This window comes from Nanorana parkeri, unplaced genomic scaffold (genome assembly GCF_000935625.1).
Source record: "Nanorana parkeri isolate BGI_ZX_2015 unplaced genomic scaffold, ASM93562v1 scaffold908, whole genome shotgun sequence".
In the NCBI taxonomy this organism is placed as follows: domain Eukaryota; kingdom Metazoa; phylum Chordata; class Amphibia; order Anura; family Dicroglossidae; genus Nanorana; species Nanorana parkeri.
This window is the reverse complement of record NW_017307176.1, coordinates 68,871-88,764: the sequence shown is the minus strand read 5'-3', so window position 1 is coordinate 88,764 and position 19,894 is coordinate 68,871. Positions and strand designations below refer to the sequence as shown.

At 42.4% G+C, this 19,894-nt stretch overlaps 1 protein-coding gene across 1 annotated transcript; it reads left to right on the top strand.

Moving 5' to 3' along the window:
* Window positions 1–7,770: 7,770 nt before the first annotated feature.
* CHCHD1 (coiled-coil-helix-coiled-coil-helix domain containing 1) lies at window positions 7,771–11,875 on the top strand. Its single transcript, XM_018566011.1, has 3 exons — window positions 7,771–7,951; window positions 8,466–8,584; window positions 11,631–11,875. Exons 1-3 carry the CDS (start codon window positions 7,816–7,818, stop codon window positions 11,733–11,735), a joined length of 360 nt encoding a protein of 119 aa, XP_018421513.1. The 5' UTR covers window positions 7,771–7,815; the 3' UTR covers window positions 11,736–11,875.
* The last annotated feature ends 8,019 nt before the right edge of the window (window positions 11,876–19,894 follow it).

The following is a 19,894-nucleotide window of genomic DNA, read 5'->3' as shown; positions in this document are numbered from 1 at the left end:
AGAGATGCACCAGTGCCGATACTCAGCATTTGGGCAAGAACTCGTACTCACCCAAATGCTCTGATACTTGCCCCGATATCAGAACTTCCGCTCAGAGGGAGATTCCCTGTCAATGATTTCTGAATTATCTCGGAATAGTCTCAGACTGATGTCAAGCTGATGCCATGGACACAAGCCCAAAGTCCATTGACACAGGTCCTTAGCTATATGCTTCCTGTCTACAAATGTGGTCCAGACTGGTGTAACTGCTGTACTCAATGGTAAACCCCACTGAAGTCAATGGACACCCACTTTACAGTGTTAGTTACAACCAGTAGGCTAGTAGAGCCCTTGACGTTAGGTCCAATAGTCTGACATTTCAATTGTAATGCATGTGTGGGCATTCTTTTACTGATTTTTTTTTTTTCATTAAATGGAATATAAAAGAATCAGAAGTAACATTGTATTACTTTTCCATGTGTTTTCAGCATACTGTATATAGAGTTATAAAACAGATTTTATTCAGTAGTAGAAGGGCATGCAAAGATCCATCAAACAAGCCTTTCAGGGCCCAATTACACTTGTCTGTAGCGGCAATGCGCTGCAAAATGTGCTTGTGGACCCTCATTACCACAGCGCATGCCATCACACTTGCTCTATGTGCGGTGCATTGCGGTATCATTCATAGAATGGCACAACGCACTGCAGTGCACCACAACGCACATGCCTCTTTAGTGTGAATGGGCCCTTAATTACAAAACAATCAAAATTTCACATACAATTTTGATCATAAGTTAAATTGAATCTGCAAATGTGTGTTTTAAAATGTCTACAGATACAAACGAAATGTAGGAATCTAAACAAAATTGATACATGGGTAGGCAACATAATGAAACAATGGCAAATTTGGATCCTCACAATGCAGCTCCATTAAAGCCAAACTCCAGGGAAATGAAAGGTTTTCCCTTCAAGTGGGGCTGTCCTAGCACTTCAAGGGTTAACTGCTCATTTAGGCCTAGGGGACAGGAAAAAGCTGTTTTACTTACCCAGAAGTTGGCGCTCTCTGTTCTGGCTGTAGACTGGTCCTCCCTTTCCTCAATACAGTGTAGGGCTATAGACCCTGGTTAATACTTGATGAGGTCAACGGTCCTTAGACTGGAGGAGCAAAGAAGAGAAGAGGCTACGGGGACTGGTCTAGCAGCCTGGAGGGAGCCAGCAGGGGATTCATAATAATTATAAATTCACACATAAGATTCATGATCAGCTTTTATCACATTTTTTAATGTTTGGAGTATTTTTTTGTTTGTTTACAGGACCCATTTTTGTTTTATCCAGCCATTGTATGTGAGATTTATTACCATGCAAGAAATAGCAATGAAACCCTTTGTGGAATGCAAACCAGTTGATAACCAATCACATTGCATAATATGATGGAGGGTCATTTATTTTAAAAGCAGATGTTTCCAAACACAGGGAAAAAATAAGCTATACCGTTTTTGTTTTAGGTCTGTAAAACCTGACCACAATGATAAACTGTTAGATGAAATTAAGGTTTCACATTTTACTTTATGTTTTTGAATCATATACTTACAATGCCAGTGAGTATGTTTTGTTATTCTGGATCATACACGAGTAATAAACCAATGGTCTATTTTGTGTAAGTAACTTCTCTTCTACCTCTGATCCTTCTCTTTATGTGCACCCTATGGGCATGTATCTATAACTCCCAGGTCCAGCACATGGCACAAATAATACAATAATTACAATCAAAGGTCATTGATGATACTGTGGGATCTCTGACAAAATAGAGCAACAGGAAAAGCTCTTTTCTATAATGATTGGACTTGGTTTACTGGTCCTTTAAGCGTTGCAATATATTTTACTCGAGGAATAAAACTGTAGTGTGGTATTTCCATCCTCTGATACAATAATGGCTTTAAAATGTCTTCACTTTCATTTGTCTCTTCCTCTCTTGTGTGGCCTGCTGACACTTGGAGAGTTTGAGTGAGTCAAAGGAGCTAAGATAGGTTGTGGTAGATTCAATTACCAAGAGTTCATAGGCTTCGGTTATTAAGAGAATGGAAGGACGTTTGTTTTTGAAGGACGGAGAACATGAATCTGGCAAAGATGCACGGTACAATTTGACTGACACTTAAAGGAGAACTAGGGGGTTAAGGCTTTTCCCCATAGTTCTCCTTAGGGTAACGGGAGGACACAAACTAGCGTCCTCCCGTCACCCTAGGCTCAGTATACCGTGAGCTGTAGCTCGCGGTATACTGAGACGCCGCAGCTGAAGCGGATCCCGACAATTGTGCTGGGATCCGCCCAGCTGCGTGACTGACAGCTGGCTCTGCCTATCTAGAGGCAGAGCCAGCTGTACCCGCCCCCTCCCCCGTTTGTTCCGCCAGTCAGCGCTGGCGGGGAGGGGGGAATCCAGCCCCTCCCCTGTCATGGCAGAGAGCCGTGACAGGATCGAGAAGTGAGCGAACACCGGTATGTGTTCGCTCACCTCCCGATCTACTGAGCCGACCTGTGACAGTCTCATTGTCACAGGTCGGCTAGAACTATGAGGTGAGTGAAAAGCATTCTGCTGTTTTGCTGATACTCGCCCCATGGCTCCGAGCGCCAACAATCATCCCATGTTCAAAGGCTGTTAAATCGCATTGTTTAGCCATATCTTCAGAAAAAAATCACTTCTACTGTCATGGTAAACAACCTGCTTCCCTATTTATAATGGTCTGGCCCTCTAGCAACTTCAGCGCCAAATTATAGCTAATTTGCCTACAAACATCAGGTGGTCATAATAATCTGGCCACTCAGTGTGTGTATATATATACTCACCTGATCCTTGATCCCTCCGGCCTGCTAGACTGGTCCTCGATCCCCCCGGTATATATGGGGGAATCCAGCCCCTCCCCTGTCATGGCAGAGAGCCGTGACAGGATCGAGAAGTGAGCGAACACCGGTATGTGTTCGCTCACCTCCCGATCTACTGAGCCGACCTGTGACAGTCTCATTGTCACAGGTCGGCTAGAACTATGAGGTGAGTGAAAAGCATTCTGCTGTTTTGCTGATACTCGCCCCATGGCTCCGAGCGCCAACAATCATCCCATGTTCAAAGGCTGTTAAATCGCATTGTTTAGCCATATCTTCAGAAAAAAATCACTTCTACTGTCATGGTAAACAACCTGCTTCCCTATTTATAATGGTCTGGCCCTCTAGCAACTTCAGCGCCAAATTATAGCTAATTTGCCTACAAACATCAGGTGGTCATAATAATCTGGCCACTCAGTGTGTGTATATATATACTCACCTGATCCTTGATCCCTCCGGCCTGCTAGACTGGTCCTCGATCCCCCCGGTATATATATAGTCACGTGTTTCTCGATCCCTCCGGTCTGCTAGACTGGTCCCCACAGCCTCTTTTCCTCTAGGCTCTGCTGATGCCATCAGCAGAGCCTAGAGGAAAAGGTCCATTTGCTTGCATTAGACGTGAGGATACTAAGGAACATTGCATAGCCAGAGCGGAGCGGAAGAGAGGTAAGTGATGACCGCCGCATGACTGAGGATCAGGTAAGTAAAACAGCTTTATTAGAGCCCCCTGGACAAACAAGCACCTAATCCTCGCAGTGCAGGGGTAGCCCCACTGCAAGGGTAAGTTTGTTTTTTTACCTGGAGTTCCTATTTAAGGCCATTGATTAATTGATTGATTGATTGATTTGTAAATGTGCCACGTGCTGTGCAGGTTTTAGGAATCCCTGCCTAGCAATTGGCTTCTATATCCCAATGATGTCAGTAAAGCAATGAGATTGTGTCTGGGGACAGTTCCGTTAGCTAATGGTATTTACAGTCACAGCCTTGTTCATGGATACATAAATCTTAACCATTTCACTGCCTGTAAAGAAACAGAGGGAGTCCTGATGGCAAAGTAAAGTCACTGCTCTTCATAATCAATGTATGCTCTGCCATGTGCTCAGCTTAAGTGCCTGTGTGAGCCCTGCAGATCACTGTGTCATGATCCTCTCAGGCAGTCATTATCAATATGAGTTTGTAATTCCATTTCCACATACATATTGGGAACCGCCTTACAGCAATGTCAGACGGGCAATTTCATAATGCAATGATCCTCTTAAAAGACTGCATGTCTCCCACCTGAATCAGCTGAACACTAATGAGGAGCTGTAAAAGAAATGGTGCATGGAGATTTTCTGGCATTGCCTCAATCTCCACCATTCTGCTGTCGCAGGTGGATGGTGATGCTTATTAACCCCTTCGTGACTGACGACGTACAGTGTACGTCGCCAGCATCGGGGCTGTTTAAACAGACTCCCGGCGGCTACTGCCGCCCGGACTCTGTTTAAGCTTGTGAAGCCGACTATCGGCTTTACAACAGAAGCGATTCTGGCGACTTACCTGTCGCCAGATCACTTCTGTGTCCCGTAGAAGGGGCCGCCCCCCGCCGGACACCGCCGCCGTGCTTCCCAGGCTCCGTTGCCCCTCCTACGGGCCCGGGACCGGCTTACTTGGTGTCCGCGGGGAGCTGAGGGGGAGGTCAACGAACTTCCGTTCATCGATCCCCTCCCCGTTCTATGGGATCGGGAGCGCTGCTGATTTGCATCACTTCCGGTCCCTGGGCTGTCAGTTCTGGTTTAAAATTAAATAAAATAAATCTAATAATAAAAAAAAAATGTTACAGTCCCCCGCCCCCGTGAGCACATGCGTCGCCACGTAAAAACGCATCGGGTGCGCCTACATATGAAAACGACGAACGCGCTACACATGTTGGGTATCGCCGCGCACGGAGTAAGAGCAATAATTCTAGAGCCAGTATTTTTGGGTATCTCTAAATTGATGACCTGTGGGGGCTTTTAAAGCGTCTTCTATGGACTTTTTGGGGTACTGCAGTTTTTCGCCGTTTCACGGACACACGCAATTTGTAACCTGGGCATGTTGGGTATTGTTTTACTCGTTGTAACCTCATCTTTTATTTTTCACAAATGGGTATTTTGTTGTGTTTTGGGGCATTTAATTATATTTTTTAACTGTATGTTGGGGTTTAATAAGGAGTTGCGCTAATATTGCGCAACATAAAAATTTGCAACTACCACCATTTTATTCTATAGGGTCTTGGCATTCAGAAAATATATAATGTTTGGGGTTTTAAGTCATTTTTAGGCCTAAAATGTGGAATATAACATGGGTGCAAAAAATTAAAAAAAGGCCTCAGTCATGAAGGGGTTAATGTTAGTAGTAACTCTACAAAGGAGACATGCATGGTACCTCCTAAAGATACACTGCCTGCTCCATCTAGTGGTGGGAATGTTGTGCGAACGGCATTCACACAGCTATTCGCTGGGTGGAATATTCAGCCTCTTACTGTCCAACAGTGACAGCGCTCACTCAATGAACTGTATGCATAGGGAAGCAGTGCTGTCAAACTGGGCTGCTTTCCTGATTTGGTCTATACAGGTTATGGCGAAAAAGCATAGGAGAATACTTTATTTTAAGTGGCTTATCATGGTCTGTAATGTGGAAGAATGAACTGATTTGTCTAGGTGGCTCAAATATAGCTGATATACTCACCTGATCCTCGGTTCCTCCAGTCTGCTAGACTGGTCCTTGCCGCCTCTTCTCCCCCCAGGCATAAAATATGTATGTTAGATTGGTGTTGTACAAAGGCACAACCAAGTCAAAATGCCTGCATCAACTCCTAAAGAATACCAAGACAGCAGTGATTTATTACAGGGGTAGGCAACCTTGGCTACTACAAGTACCATCATACCTCTGCCTCTGGGAGTCATGTCTGTGGCTGTCAGAGTCTTGCAATACCTCATGGGGCTTGTAGTTCCACAGCAGCTGGAGTGCCAAGATTGCCTACCCCTGTTTTATTACAATGGTGGGCATATTTCCTGGGGTCACTGGTTCATTTAGAGCAGAGGCAAGCAAACTCAGGGTCACCAGATGTGGTGAAACAACAACTCCCGTCATACATCTGCCTCTGGGAGTCATGCCTGTGGCTATCAGAGTCTTGTAGCTCCACAGCAGCTGGAGTGTCGAGATTGCCTAGCCTTGATTTATTACAATGGTGGGCATGATTCATGGGGTCACTGATCTATTTAGAGCAGGGGCAGACAAACTCAGGCTCTCCAGATGTGGTGAAACAACAACTCCCATCATGCATCTGCCTCTGGGAGTCATGCCTGTGGCTGTAATGCCTTATGGGACTTGTAGTTCCACAACAGAGGGCCGACGTTTGGCTATCCCTGATGTAGGCGGCATAAACATTTAAAAGGTGCCTTATGGTTAATAAGGCCCCATTCACACTGAGCGACATGAAAATCGTGCGATTTTGAGCAATATTGCGCGACGTGTCGCGCAACTTTTTCCTATTGGGCTGTATGCAATCAGGAGCGAAATCGCTAGAAAAAAGGGTCATGTAGGAGCGACAAGCTACCAGCGACGAGCTACAAGCGATATTGAGCGACGAGATGTGAACAACTCCATTGAAATGGATTGGAGAAGCTACATAAAGCGATATCGCGTGGAAATATGAGCGATATCGCTGCAAAAATCGCTCAGTGTGAATGGGGCCTTAAGGATGGCCGATGCCTCTCACAACCTTTCTAAATGTAAGAAGTTATAATAGATTTTCATATAAGTTACAAACAAATCTTGGAGCTGTAGGAACTCACACTTTATCATGTATTTACATCAGCAGTAGTGCCTGTAAGTCGTACGATACAACCTGAAATGATAGAACACATGCAATGATATTTATATAGAGCTGGCACAAAACATAACATTACCCGCCACAGCTCACATCACTAAACGTACTCCTCAGCATTGTCATAGGAACACAGACTAGAGTTGTCTTTGACTTGTGAGCGCTGCCTTCTGTCTGCCCATCACTTTCACCAACTTCCTGGATTCCCAGTGTGCTGTGCATCTCTTTCCCTGCTGCTTGATGTAATGCAACCTTGATTTCTCATAACTACATGTCCCATCATGCATTGCACCCAGCAAGCAATGATGATGTTACATTGTTCAGACGTTGAGTTGTAGTTCAGAAGGCAGGCGCTGTGGGAGTTGTGATACAAGAAAGTACATATTCACAGAGCTGAGTGAAATTGTGACAGTGTATTGAGGAAGTACATCGAATGGGCAACTATAATAAGTGATGTAGGGTATTCCTGATACCATCTGTGGCTGGTTCCTGATGAACCAGACGGAATTCGCACAATAGGTGCCGCTGTTAGCATCCTTCTGCCCAGCATCCCACGATCAGCAGGGATGCTGTAATAAACCTTCACATCTAGGCTAAATTAATGTTCGTACATAACAAATGACTGAATTAATGATAATGGAGTTACACTCAGCACTACACAGAACAGACGAGACTCCTGTTCCTGTGCACATCCTCCATCTATACAGACTCCTGTTCCTGTGTGCACATCCTCCATCTATACAGACTCCTGTTCCTGTGTGCACATCCTCCATCTATACAGACTCCTGTTCCTGTGCACATCCCCCATCTATATATCACCGGCCTCTCTAACACCTGAAATCCCATCATTCTACAAAGCTGTTCAATGCTGACATCAGCAGGGGGCGCTGTAGCGAACACTGTACAGGAAGTGTTCTGGGTGTATCAGGTGATCGATCAAAACTACGAACCTATCGAGTTGTGGGACCGCGTTACTTCCGGTTTCTTTAGAACTACGAGTCTTCTATGTGGATACAGGTTCCCAATCTGGTGCGCTCCGTGATGTCACGTGGTTGGTGGGCGGGCCTGTGCAGTTTCCCCTCCCAAAATCCTCCGCGGTGCCCTTGACTGTCATGGCGTCGGAGGCAATGCAATTCCAGGCCAAGGTGGCCAGACTTCTGTGCCGTCGGTACGGGAAGCCGGTCCTGGAACCCAAAGTCCCGCTAGTGCTCAAAGACAGTGTGTCCAGCCGGAAAGAAAAGCTGTCAGGTAAGAGGGGAATTCGTTCTTGTCAAAAGGGGTGCTACAATGAAAGTTTCTGGCCACGCAGGGTCCTTCATCGGGGTGACGTAGTGACCGTCAACAAACAAGAATTTATAAGTATTCAGAGTGCTGGTGATGTTCATTTGTATGAAGACTTAGTATTGCACAGCACCATATTTTCCTTGCTGGCTATTGTATTCTGAGAGTTGGTGCCCATTGCTGTCAGAGTACCTAAACATGAAAAAATGACTGCAGCTTATTGGCTGCAGTCACTTTTCGGATAATCGCTTCCCACACGGCTCCTTTGATAAAAGTCAATAAAAAAATCAACCTTTTGTGGGGCTGGCAGGGCCACTCAGGGATCAAATTCTGGCTGTATATGGCCAGGTTTATTCTGCACTGTGTCTCTGTGTATAGGCGGCCATCTTTGTATCATCTCATGTCAGATCTTTCTGTAGATGTGACGCTATAGGCGCATGCTTGTGTGATTTTATTTGTTTTTGTTTTTTCTCTCCCGCAGAGGCAACCTGTTTAACCGAGATGTCTGTGTTGATGACGTGCTGGAAAGAAAATTCTTTCAACGACAAAGTCTGTTCTAATGAAATCAAGATTTTCTATAAGTGTGTGACACAAGCACAGGTATAATTTCTTTTCTGGGGTTTCTCAACATATATATTTTAACTTTCTATTGACTTGTGAATTGGTCAGAAACTACTTGTGCACTACACGTCTCCCTGAATTTTTTCATAGCCCAAACTTTTTTTTGGGTATTGGATATAGTTTAAAAGTTAGTTTTTGGGGGTTTTTTCCCATCCTTCTGTAGTTGAAAAGATTGCCCATCACTTCCTGTCCTAGAGCTGCAACAAAGTAAGAGATTCCCCTTTTAGACAGTTTTCATTGGAACAGATGTCCCCATTGGGATATTTAGCCTCACATCCTGTTCTGGTGACAGCAGTAAATTTTGGGTTTCCCAGTACTTTCTGTCCCATTGACAAAGTGTCACCAGGACACTGGGTTATACTAAGAGGGGCATATACATCACTGGCAACTTGACAGCGATTCTCATTCTTTCCTGCTCTATCCAAAACTGTTTTGGAAATAAATAAATTGTAAACCAGGGGTATGCCACAACGGCACTCCAGCTGTGATGAAACGACAAATGTCATCATACCTGTGTCTAACGGGGTCTTGCAATGCCTCATGGGACTTAGTGCTGAGGTTGCTTGCCCCTGTTCTAAGCCAAACCTAACTTCACCCAAAACTTTTTATTGTTTTAGACAGAGCGGGGTAGACATAGAACCCCTAACGGGCTTTTATTTCTATCAACAGTTACATTTGGAAGGGTTAGAACATCTGGTAGAGGGACAGGAAGTGAGGTGAAATCTCCCCAACAGGGTCATGGACAGCAATAACAATTTGGCAGAAGTATGTACTGTTTCCAATTCTGCCCAAAACTTAAAAGTTTGGCCTTTACCACTCTACTAAAATGTGTTTTTGAATTATCTGTCTCCTTCAGAGAGATTGTCCCTCACTTTTCTCCCGGTGACACCTGTACAAGAAAAGTAGGATGCGGTTGTCACTGGCACAGGAAAGCGCAGGCAGCAATAAAAACATAGATATTGGAACCTTTCCTTATTTAATACAATGAGGGGAATTCATCAAAACTGGAGCAGAGAGAATCCGAAGCGCTTTCCCATAGTGACCAACCAGCTTTTTTTTTTAAGTTCGTTCAGTTGAGATTTGAAAAGAAAGAAAGCTGATTGGTTGCCATAGACAACTGCTCCAGATTCTGTCTGCTGTGGTTTTGATAAACCCCACCCCATGTGTTTTTTGTCTGTCTCCTTAACCTTGGGCAGCTGACTCGGGCCGGGGAGGAGTCAGCTGTCACAGGAGAATGAGCTCTCCTGCCTGCACCGCTCACTCAGCCTCCTGTGACAGTCAGGATGGAGAGCGGGTAACAGCAGTCAGTGATTGCTGAGTGTTTGTACATAATTGAGGACATAGTATGTTTACTGTGTCCCCAGTTATGAATTAATGGGAAGTGATCTACATCACCTCCTGTTTATTCATGATTGTGTACATGGTAAACATACCATGTCCTCATGTTATCAATGAAGAGGAACACTCAGTATAGAGGATTCCTGTTCATGTATAACAGGGGATACAGAAAAAGATTGAGGACTCAGTGTCCTCAATCTCTTTTTCTATTTTAAAAGGGAAATGTCAGGGGTCTGTTTAGACCCCTAATATTTCCATGAAGCCCCCAGCATTAACCACTTGCTGACTGGGGTGTTTAGACCCCCTTCCTGGCCAGGCCATTTTTCAGTGTTAATTGCTGTTTTACTTTGACTGACGTTTATTCCGTCATGCAACGCTGTACTGAAATTAATTTTATACCATTTTTTTGGGAACAGATAGAGATTTCTTTTGGTGGTGTTTAATCACCACTTTTTTAAACTATATAATGAAATTATAGAAAGAAGAAATTTTGAAAAAAAACCCTGTTCTCCCTATGTTATGTTATAAAACATTTATTATTACCCAATTCTTTGATGGGGTCACGTCGGGTAAATAGACACCAAACATGTCAAACTTTAAAATTGCGCTAAATCTCAAAAAACTAACATACGCAAAATTGACCATAACCAGCGCTTTAAAAGCTTTTACCGCTCATCAGTTTAGTGTTATCAGTGATTGATGACCCTAGAATTTTTGTAATTTTAATTTTTTTTTTAAACTTTTTTTTTTTTTCATTATAGTTAAAAAAAAAAAAAAAAATTATTATTTAAAAAAATTTGTTTATTAAAACAAATTAAAATAAAATATTTGTAAACGTTAGGAAATTATATTTTTTCGGTTGCTGTCTGACATTTTTTTAGTTTTTTTTTTTTTTGCAAGTATGACTTTATTGTTTTACTGAAAACATACGTTGATTCTAAAGGATAGCGGTTATCAAACAGTGATGTACAGCCGTACAGTCCAAGTAAATATGTCATCATTACAGACATTCTAGTTTCATGCATCTGTTTAATATGTTACTCTGGTGACATACATCTTTATCCGCCTAATATAACAAACTTATGTATATGATGAAAATATCATAGAAATGATCGTAGAAAAAAATACTATACTCAATGAAAGAAAACATGGATAAGAAGGGGGGCGGAGAAAAGGTCATGGATTAGTTTTGGCTTTAAAAATACCATTTTGGTGCACCTTTACCGAGTACCCATAACAGTGCAATGGATCCTGCTGTTAATACATTAGTGGAGCAGCACAGTATGGTTGGGGAGCATACTGCCCTCAGCAGTGGTCCTAATATTACATTTTAGTGTTAGCAAATATAATAATAATTGGACCGATGCCTTACACTTGGAGCAACAATAGCTAGCAGCAGCTAAAGACTCCACACTCTGTATGTGTATATGGTTACATACCGAACCCCAATTTAATTGAAACTGTAACCCAAGTTTGCCACATGTCCAGGGATTGGACTGTTTGTTCCTGGGTAGGTAGGTACTCCTATAATGAGTGCCTACCTACACAGAAAAATAAAAAGTAAGGAAACGCATTTCATTCTACTTTTCTGTCCAAATGATGCTCTTCAGTTACATTGCTGGTTTGTCAGAGAAAACTTCTCCAATGCTTTACTATATTACTAATATCTTTCTTCCGAATTTTGCAGGCTGATCGAAAGGCGGGTGTACAGAACCTCACAGGAAGCTTGATGCCAGCAGGGAAAGTAAACAGTTTGCTGAGAAAGTATCCAAATATCAAACATGAGATCTAGAGCTGCAACTTTTACCTTTCATAGGACTTTATTCGCTGGGATGTGTCTGCTGAACGGCAGAATGGACAATTCCAGCATGTTACATTTTTGGGCCCTGTGTGCCTTATCTTGAACGAAAAGTGAGTGTTGAACTTGCACTACTGTGATTATAAAGACGTTCTTATAACCCAGAGGACCTTGTTTCTGAAATAATACACTGATAATAATATACTGGATGTTTTGCTCTCTATACATTATTTATAAAACCTGAGGTTTTTTTTTTCCATCCTTCTTTCATTTCCTACTTAGGTTCTATGTGTTATACTGGAAATGGTAGAGATTTATTAATACCATGATCCCTGCAAAGTACATTTCCTTTTTAGCCAAGCCATTTATGTAGAGGGACCAGTGTTCACAAATTACATTATTAAAGCCCTTCAGTTTAAATCGGGTTAGATATATTCAAAGTGCATCAAAACAAAGGGTGTGCAGTCTTACCGTTTTTTTGAGTAGGAAAGCCTGCCAGCATAATGCAGAAAGGGGCCTTTTGTTCTGTATAGAAGCAGTAGTCCCTCTGCTAAGATCGGACACACTCCTGCCAAGTCAGAGCTAGAACTCTCCAACCAGCAAAGCTCATGCTCCCTTCTGAATGTAGATCTCTTGCTCTTACTCAGCACGGGACTGCTGGACTTCTACAGAGAGGTCACTGCTTATTTACAGCACACTGGAAGGTACCAGGTTTTTCTACCAATGCTGTGGCTTCTTTCTAAAGAACCCAAACTAAGACTTTGTACACCTTTTTTGTTTTGATGCACTTGGAGTGAATTTAGCAGGTTTCATTTGGAGGTTCAGTTTGGCTTTAATGTACACAGATAACTTCCTGTGTGGAAAGGTAGATTTTAGAATTGTCAGGGTTTTACTGGTTCAATAAAAAAACGGGAGGTTTTTGTTCATATCCTGTGTTTATTGGTATAACATTAGGATATCCAATAGCAATAAAGTTATTGTAATAGCAATAAAGTTTTGTGTGGAAAAAAAAAAAAAGTAATACAAAAATTAAAGGAGAACTATGGGGTTAGGGCTTGTCCCCATAGTTCTCCTAGGGGTAACGGGAGGACACAAACTAGCGTCCTCCCGTCACCCAAAGCTCAGTATCTTGCGGTATACTGAGACGCCGCAGCTGAAACGGTATTAGTCATAATGGCTGTTGTCTATGGTCAAGACCACAGCATCCATCAGTATAGTTTTGGCTTATCCATAAACTGCAGCACAGCTACATACAATGTAACCAGACCTCCTAACCTGTCAGCGTATGATGCCCAAGCACTGTGGATCAATTTAACAGTTTGTTGTCCTCACTCTTTCACATAGAGATGTATTTAAGAAACTTTCTTTTGTCAATATTCACAACAGTTGCTGCCAAATATGAACTATTCCTTTTTTAAACGAACCCGCAGTACATAACTTTTGATTAAAAACTCACTTGCTAGAGAAGGCAGAGCCAGGCTGTCAGACACAACCTGTACATCGGACATAAGTCTCAAAGTTCTCATACATCCAGGTCATGGTATATCTGTAAGAAATAAATCAAGGCAACTGGACTTGCTCTATTTCTCCTGAAGATTTTTTACTGGTCATCCGACTAGCTTTCTCAGTTCAGAATGAATTCTGTATTGAGAAAGCTGGTTGGATGACCAGTGAAACATCTTCAAGAAAAATACAGCAAGCCAAGTTGCCTTGATTTATTTTTTACAGATGTACATCAGACAAGTCTGCCCTTTCCTTTTAGTTGGAGAAGACTGCTTTTAGCTTTTGAAGTTTGACAAAACAATTGTAATTGAGGATTACTGATGGCTGTGCTTAGGCTGCACAATTTGGGGAAAGGAGGAGTGTGTGACGCAGCTGATGTTTACCTCTTGGGTATAAAAGAATTGTCAATTCTGTAATTGTATCATTACTTAAAAATCATAATGTGACTGACAATATAAACTACATTCACATTAAAATAGTGCTATGACTTCTGTTGTAAAAAGCTTGTTGTATTTTGGGGCTTCACAACTCCCAACCTAAAATTCTTATCCTGAAATCCTAACCTTCAAAACTTTTCCCCACTTAACAGAATCAAGGAATAAGGATGATTGGTGGAGGTAAAGTTTGGAGCCAGAGATATGTGGTAGATTTCTATGTTGAGGGCGCATTCACACCAGCCGCCTTGAGCGGCATTGCCCAATGCAGTCCCAGCACAAGAACAAGGCAACTTCCCTTATGTCCTATGACTTTAGTTTACACTGAAAAAAAAATGATATATGATGCATTTTCACACGCAGTAGGTTCCAATGTGCTGTAATGCAATGCACTGCAGCACATAAAAATGACATACAAGTTGGAAAAAACACAAGCACTGTGATACGTTTTAACACCTTGCAGTGCATATTCACAACACAAACCAGCTTGTGTGTTATATGCACAATAATGTGCAGTGTGTGCTGTAAATGAGCCCTGAGTATTGAGTGAGGGGGTGATCAAAACATTAAGGGCACAAATATGTGAGGTTTTATATAATAACTTAAGTAATACAGAGGTACCTCCGTTCACAAACTTAATTGGTTCTGCGATTCTGGCTGCAAACCGAATTGGTTGTGAACCGAGTCAAATTTCCCCATTGAATGTAAATAAGGTTAATCCGTTCTGACCCCCTACGAACGTGGTCGCGAACCGATTTTGGTCGCGAACCCAATCAGATTTTCCCATAAGGTTCAATTTTAAATAAGGTTAATTCGTTCTGAACCATATGTAAAAAAAATATTTAACCAAACAAAATATGAAACAAAGTACAGTATGAAGAGTGAACACTATCCTTTGCACTTTCTTTGGAGCCATGCTGGATTGAATAATACTCTACAGTATTGTATGTGCTAAAAAGCTTCACAGCAAGTGTGCACAGGTCTGTCTGCGACCACGATCTCGACTAGAGGAAGCCACAACCTATATGGGTTGGACTTGATGGACGTATGTCTTTATTCAACCCCAAATACTATGTAACGACCACTTGTCAGAGCGGGGAAGATGGCCGCAGTCGTGTTCGTCACCCAATGCGGAGTTCGCGAACAGAAGCAAAATTTTGCCGAACTTCCTGTTGGTGAACCGAGGTATTACTGTATAACGGTAACCCCTTGCTGGCACGTGCTGTACTTGCATTGCATTGATTGTAGTGCTATTAAAGACGCAGCAGCCTATATACCTGTGTGAGGACTTACTGCATTCCAAAATCCAATGGAAAATTTCTATTTACACATTTAATTACAAAATCTAATAAGTAAATTTGGTGTCACTTTTGTTTTATTCATATGCGTCCTATTTAGGATATGAGCTAAAGGGCTTACAGGGATGTAGGCTTGGGGGGAATGTATGCTTCAGAGAATTATAAACTACAGAAGTGTGTTTGTAAATGTTCTATGTATGCTGCAGTTCTTGTATACTCATTGCTAATTTCTATTGCCTTATTGAATACTATCACAACATGACCAGTGATAGATATTTACCTCAATTGGTCTGTAATGGATCATTCCCTTCACATTTGGTATTGAGGTGGTACTGGTACTAAGATCTCCTCACAAGAGTTCTCAGTTCTGATCCACACTCAAGGATTGCAGAATCCCCCCAATGTAGTGGGGAGCTTTCCTCTGCCGCCTTCATTCATTACACACAATAAAGGATATACTAGAGAGATGGATGTCAGTGGACTGCTGCAGTTTTGTGTACTTGGAACTGGTACAAAGATTTTGCTGTCTAAATAATTATTAGCCGCAGTGAATAGTTAACTTTTCCAGCATTTGACTGGAACGGAAATAATAGTTTTAGGTCAACTGATCCATGGAAAAGAATGTGCTCGCCCAAATCTGCGTTTTCTGAAATATTTAAATCCCGTCGCCAATATGCAATTGTAGTAATCGTAATCTCCACTCTTATATTAGTGCAGTTTTACCACAGAGATGGATTTTTGTGAATTGCATTGTCCATGGTAGACCAGAAGTCTCATGCTATAAGTCTGTCCTATCTCCTGACTAAGGTGAGCGCTGTAAAACATACTAAAAAAATAGCAATGCTGCTGTGTACATTAAAAATAGGCCAAGTGTTTATTTGTCAGTTTTACCCTTCCCAGACCTCTGGCTGGTGTGTCGGTTGTCAGCCCTGAGGTCAGTTAGGAAGCAAGTCAGCCTAAGGAGCCTTATAGCTTTACAATGGCCTGACATTTCTGCTTAGTCAGGGGGAGAATGGAAGAGTGCACATACACCTACGCCTGTCCCTGAGGAATAAGGCTGCACTTTCTAGAGGGGCTCGATCGCTTGTATTAGCAGCTGTCACTGCCGTTGCCGGTCCCGTGATCTGCTGTGCCCGATATGGCCGGAACCAGCACGGCACTGTAACAGGAGATCAAAGTGAGTTCAGTATACGAACTCCCTTCGATCTCCTCTCAGTCCCCGAATGCAGGAAGTGATGTACATTACATCACTTCCTGCATTGTGTCACTCTCCAAGCTACAGAAGCTGATGAAGCAGATTTCTGCTTCATCAGCTTCTCTGGGGGTCCCTAGGAGACATAAAGGGTTTTGGAGACCCCTGATGTCTTCATAAAGAGGACCTGTCATGTAAATTGGCTATCACATAGGGGGCTTCTTAGTCCCCCATGTAATAGCAATAAAGTGTGTACAAAAAAAAAAGGTAATACCAAAATTAAAGGAGAACTATGTGGTTAGGGCTTTTCCCCATAGTTTTCCTAAGGGTAACGGGAGGACACAAACTAGCGTCGTCCCGTTACCCAAAGCTCGGTATACTGAAACGCCGCAGCTGAAACGGATCCCGACAATTATGTCTGGATCCACCCAGCTGCGTGAGTGACAGCTGGCTCTGCCTATCTAGAGGCAGAGCCAGCTGTACCCGCCCCCTCCCCGTCCGTTCCTCCAGTCAGCGCTGGCGGATCGGACAGGGGAGGGGGGAATCCAGTCCCTCCCCTGTCACGGCTCTCTGCACAGTGAGCGACGGTATGTGTTCGCTCACCTCCCGATCTACTGAGCCGACCTGTGACAGTCTCATTGTCACAGGTCGGCTAGAACTAGTTAAAAGCACTCACCTCATACGTTAGTTCTCCTTTAAAGAATCATAAAAAAAAAACTTTTTTTAAGTCCCCGCCCACCACATACACACACAGATATGCGTCTTGTGCGAAAACGACGATTGCACCTATTGTGCCGCACATGTTACATATCGTTGCAAACGTCGGAGTGAGAGCAATCATTTTGGAGCCATTAATCACTGAACACTAAACTGATAAGCAGTAAAAGCGTTTTAATCGTTGCCTATGGGAGTTTTTTGCGATTTTTGCGGGCGCACGCAATTTTAAGGCTTGACATGTTTGGTGTGAATGAAAGAGGAAAACCTGCGCTTATGGGCAAAGAAAACCAAAAAAACAAGAAAACGGAATTGCTAGAAGCTGCTACTACTTAAGCAATGGGCCTCACGAATAGAATCAACAGTATAGCGCTAATAGCCTCACGGTGTTGCACACAACAATGTGAATTACAAACCTAAATGATATTATGTGAAAAAATTAAATATAAATAAAAAGTATGAAACACTTTTACAAGAGTGAGATTATTTACAAGCGATCTGTACCACCCATATCTAAAATCAAATGTGATGATACATCCGAGTGGAAAACACAAACAGTGAACCACTGAGTGCAATATAATCAAGGTGAATGATATATAATGTATCCTCAGATGAATAAGTGAAACAAATGTTACAATATGAAACTTAAACAGTGAACCACTCAGTGTGATATGATCAGAGAGAGTACTATACCATGTAACCTTACATGGGTATGTGAAACAAAATGTCCCAATACAATGTGCCTATGGATGTCTCCTAGCAAAAAACCAAAACAGTGAAATAGATATAAAATAATCAAGGTAAGTGATATATAATCATCTAATAGATAAGTGCCAAAAAATGTCATAAATTGATGTTTCCCAAAAAATGTCATAAATTGATGTTTCCCAAAAAATGCTGAAAAAAACTGTGAGAAGAAAAAAATTCAAATGGTGCGATCTCCCCTTCTTCTTATAAACAACTTAGGTGATCCAAATAGTCATAGTCAGAAGAAGAGGAAAGTGTATCCCATTCAGTGGTGATTCTTGATGTAAAAAATAAAAGCGTGGCAATTCTCTTTAGGGTATGTACTCACCGGACCACCCGTGTTTTCAAGCTGTGCACAGCACCAAGACGCAGATAGCCGTCCTCTGTCCTCTCGCAGCGAACCCTGTGAAGGTCAAGATTAGTAAGAGGACAGTATACGCTGAAAAAAACACTACATGGTGGTGGCTTGGTGATGCTCTGGGGCTGCTTTGTATCCTCTGGCACTGGAAACATGTAGCGTGTGGAAGGCAAGATGGATTCGTTGAAGTATCAGGAAAGAGAAAACACCATGCCAGCTGTGAGGAAGCTAAAGCTTGGGTTTCATTGGACATTCCAATGAGACAATGATCCCAAACATACCTCAAAAAGACTTGGAGGGTAACTCACAAAGCTGCTGAAGGCAGCCGAGTGAATAACCCAGCCGAAGTGAAGTGAGCTGAACACCGGCTATTCGCTTCTGCTCAGTACGGCTGATTTTAGCCGCACATCGGCTGCCCTCGGTCAGCCGAAGTGCAGAAGGAGTTCAACTTAGTCGATCCAACATCTGGATCGGCTGAGCTGAAGCTCTGGCAGCTCACTCGCTGCCCCTATTCTCTAAGCGAGAAGGCATTCGGCTCAGCTATTCTGCTCGGTACCTCCGATTAGAAAATAAGTGAAAAAAAGTTGAAAAATTGTTTTAAAATATATGACAATTAATTAAAGAGAAATTAAAATACTTTAACCCCTCCATGACTGAGGCCTTTTTTTTTTCTTCATTTTTTGCACCCATGTTATATTCCACATTTTATGCCTGAAAATTACTGAAAACCCCCCAACATTATATATTTTCTGAAAGCCAAGACCCTATAGAATATAATGGTGCAGATGCAAATTTTTATGTTGCACAATATTAGCGCAACTCCTTATCAAACCCCAACATGTGAAAAATGTACTTAAATGCCCCAGAACACAATAAAATACCCATTTGTTTAATAAAATATAAAAGACGAGGTTACAACGAGTAAATAGATACCCAACATGCCCAGGTTAAGAATTGTGTGCGTCCGTGAAACCGACAAAATTCAGTACCCCAAAAAGTCCGTGGAAGACGCTAGTTTAGAGATGCCTTAGAATGATTGCTCTCACTCCGACGTGCGCGGTGATAACCAACATGTGTGGCGCGTTCGTCGTTTTCATACGTAGGCGCACCCGGCGCATGTTTACGTGAAGACACACGTGCGCGAGGGGGACTTTAAAAAAATGTTTTCATTATTTTTAGATTTATTTTATTTAATATTAATTTAAAAAACATATTTTTTTTTACTTGAATTGCTCTCACATAGGGGGGCTTACAAGCCCCCCATGTGATAGGTGGTGGTGACAGGTACTCTTTAAGCAAAACAGATGACAAACGCACTCATCAATTCTTCATCAGCTTTACAGTAAGGTACACACGGAATGGGCTTTGAACAGTAAAATAGCAAAAAGTTTTCCTGGCACACTCACAAGCTAGCATGTAAAAAAACTTGTCTCACACTAAGGTTAAAAACAGAGGTTTGGATACACGTCTTCTGCAGAAAATGTGAAAGCCGCGCCAAGGCACCTCTTATAGTGCGGTCCTAACGCTAAACTATCAGAGCCTCCATCTTGGAGCACATGGGGCAGAAGATAAAATTGGGTGCAGGTTTGTCAGGAGGAAGTCCAACCCCCTTAAAGGCACAGAGATGCACAAGGGATCCCGCACATCCCAATGGCAGCTGAGATCCCCCATGCATCACTGCACCAAAACAGTCAAGCAAAACAGATGACAAACGCACTCATCAATTCGTCACCAGCTTTACAGTAAGATGCACACGGAATGGGCTTTAAACAGTAAAATAGTAAAAGGTTTTCCTGGCACACTCGCAAGCTAGCATGTAAAAAAAACCTGTCTCACACTAAGGTTAAAAACAGAGGTTTGGATAGAAATATTAAAAACAGAGGTTAGGAAATGTCGGGCACTCGGTC

Excerpts from the sequence above, each read along its gene's own strand:
- CHCHD1 (XM_018566011.1), top strand. The coding sequence starts at position 7,816 with ATGGCGTCGGAGGCAATGCAATTCCAGGCCAAGGTGGCCAGACTTCTG. Across the intron at positions 7,952-8,465 it reads CCGGAAAGAAAAGCTGTCAG|AGGCAACCTGTTTAACCGAG; the intron begins GTAAGAGGGGAA and ends TCTCTCCCGCAG. Across the intron at positions 8,585-11,630 it reads AGTGTGTGACACAAGCACAG|GCTGATCGAAAGGCGGGTGT; the intron begins GTATAATTTCTT and ends CGAATTTTGCAG.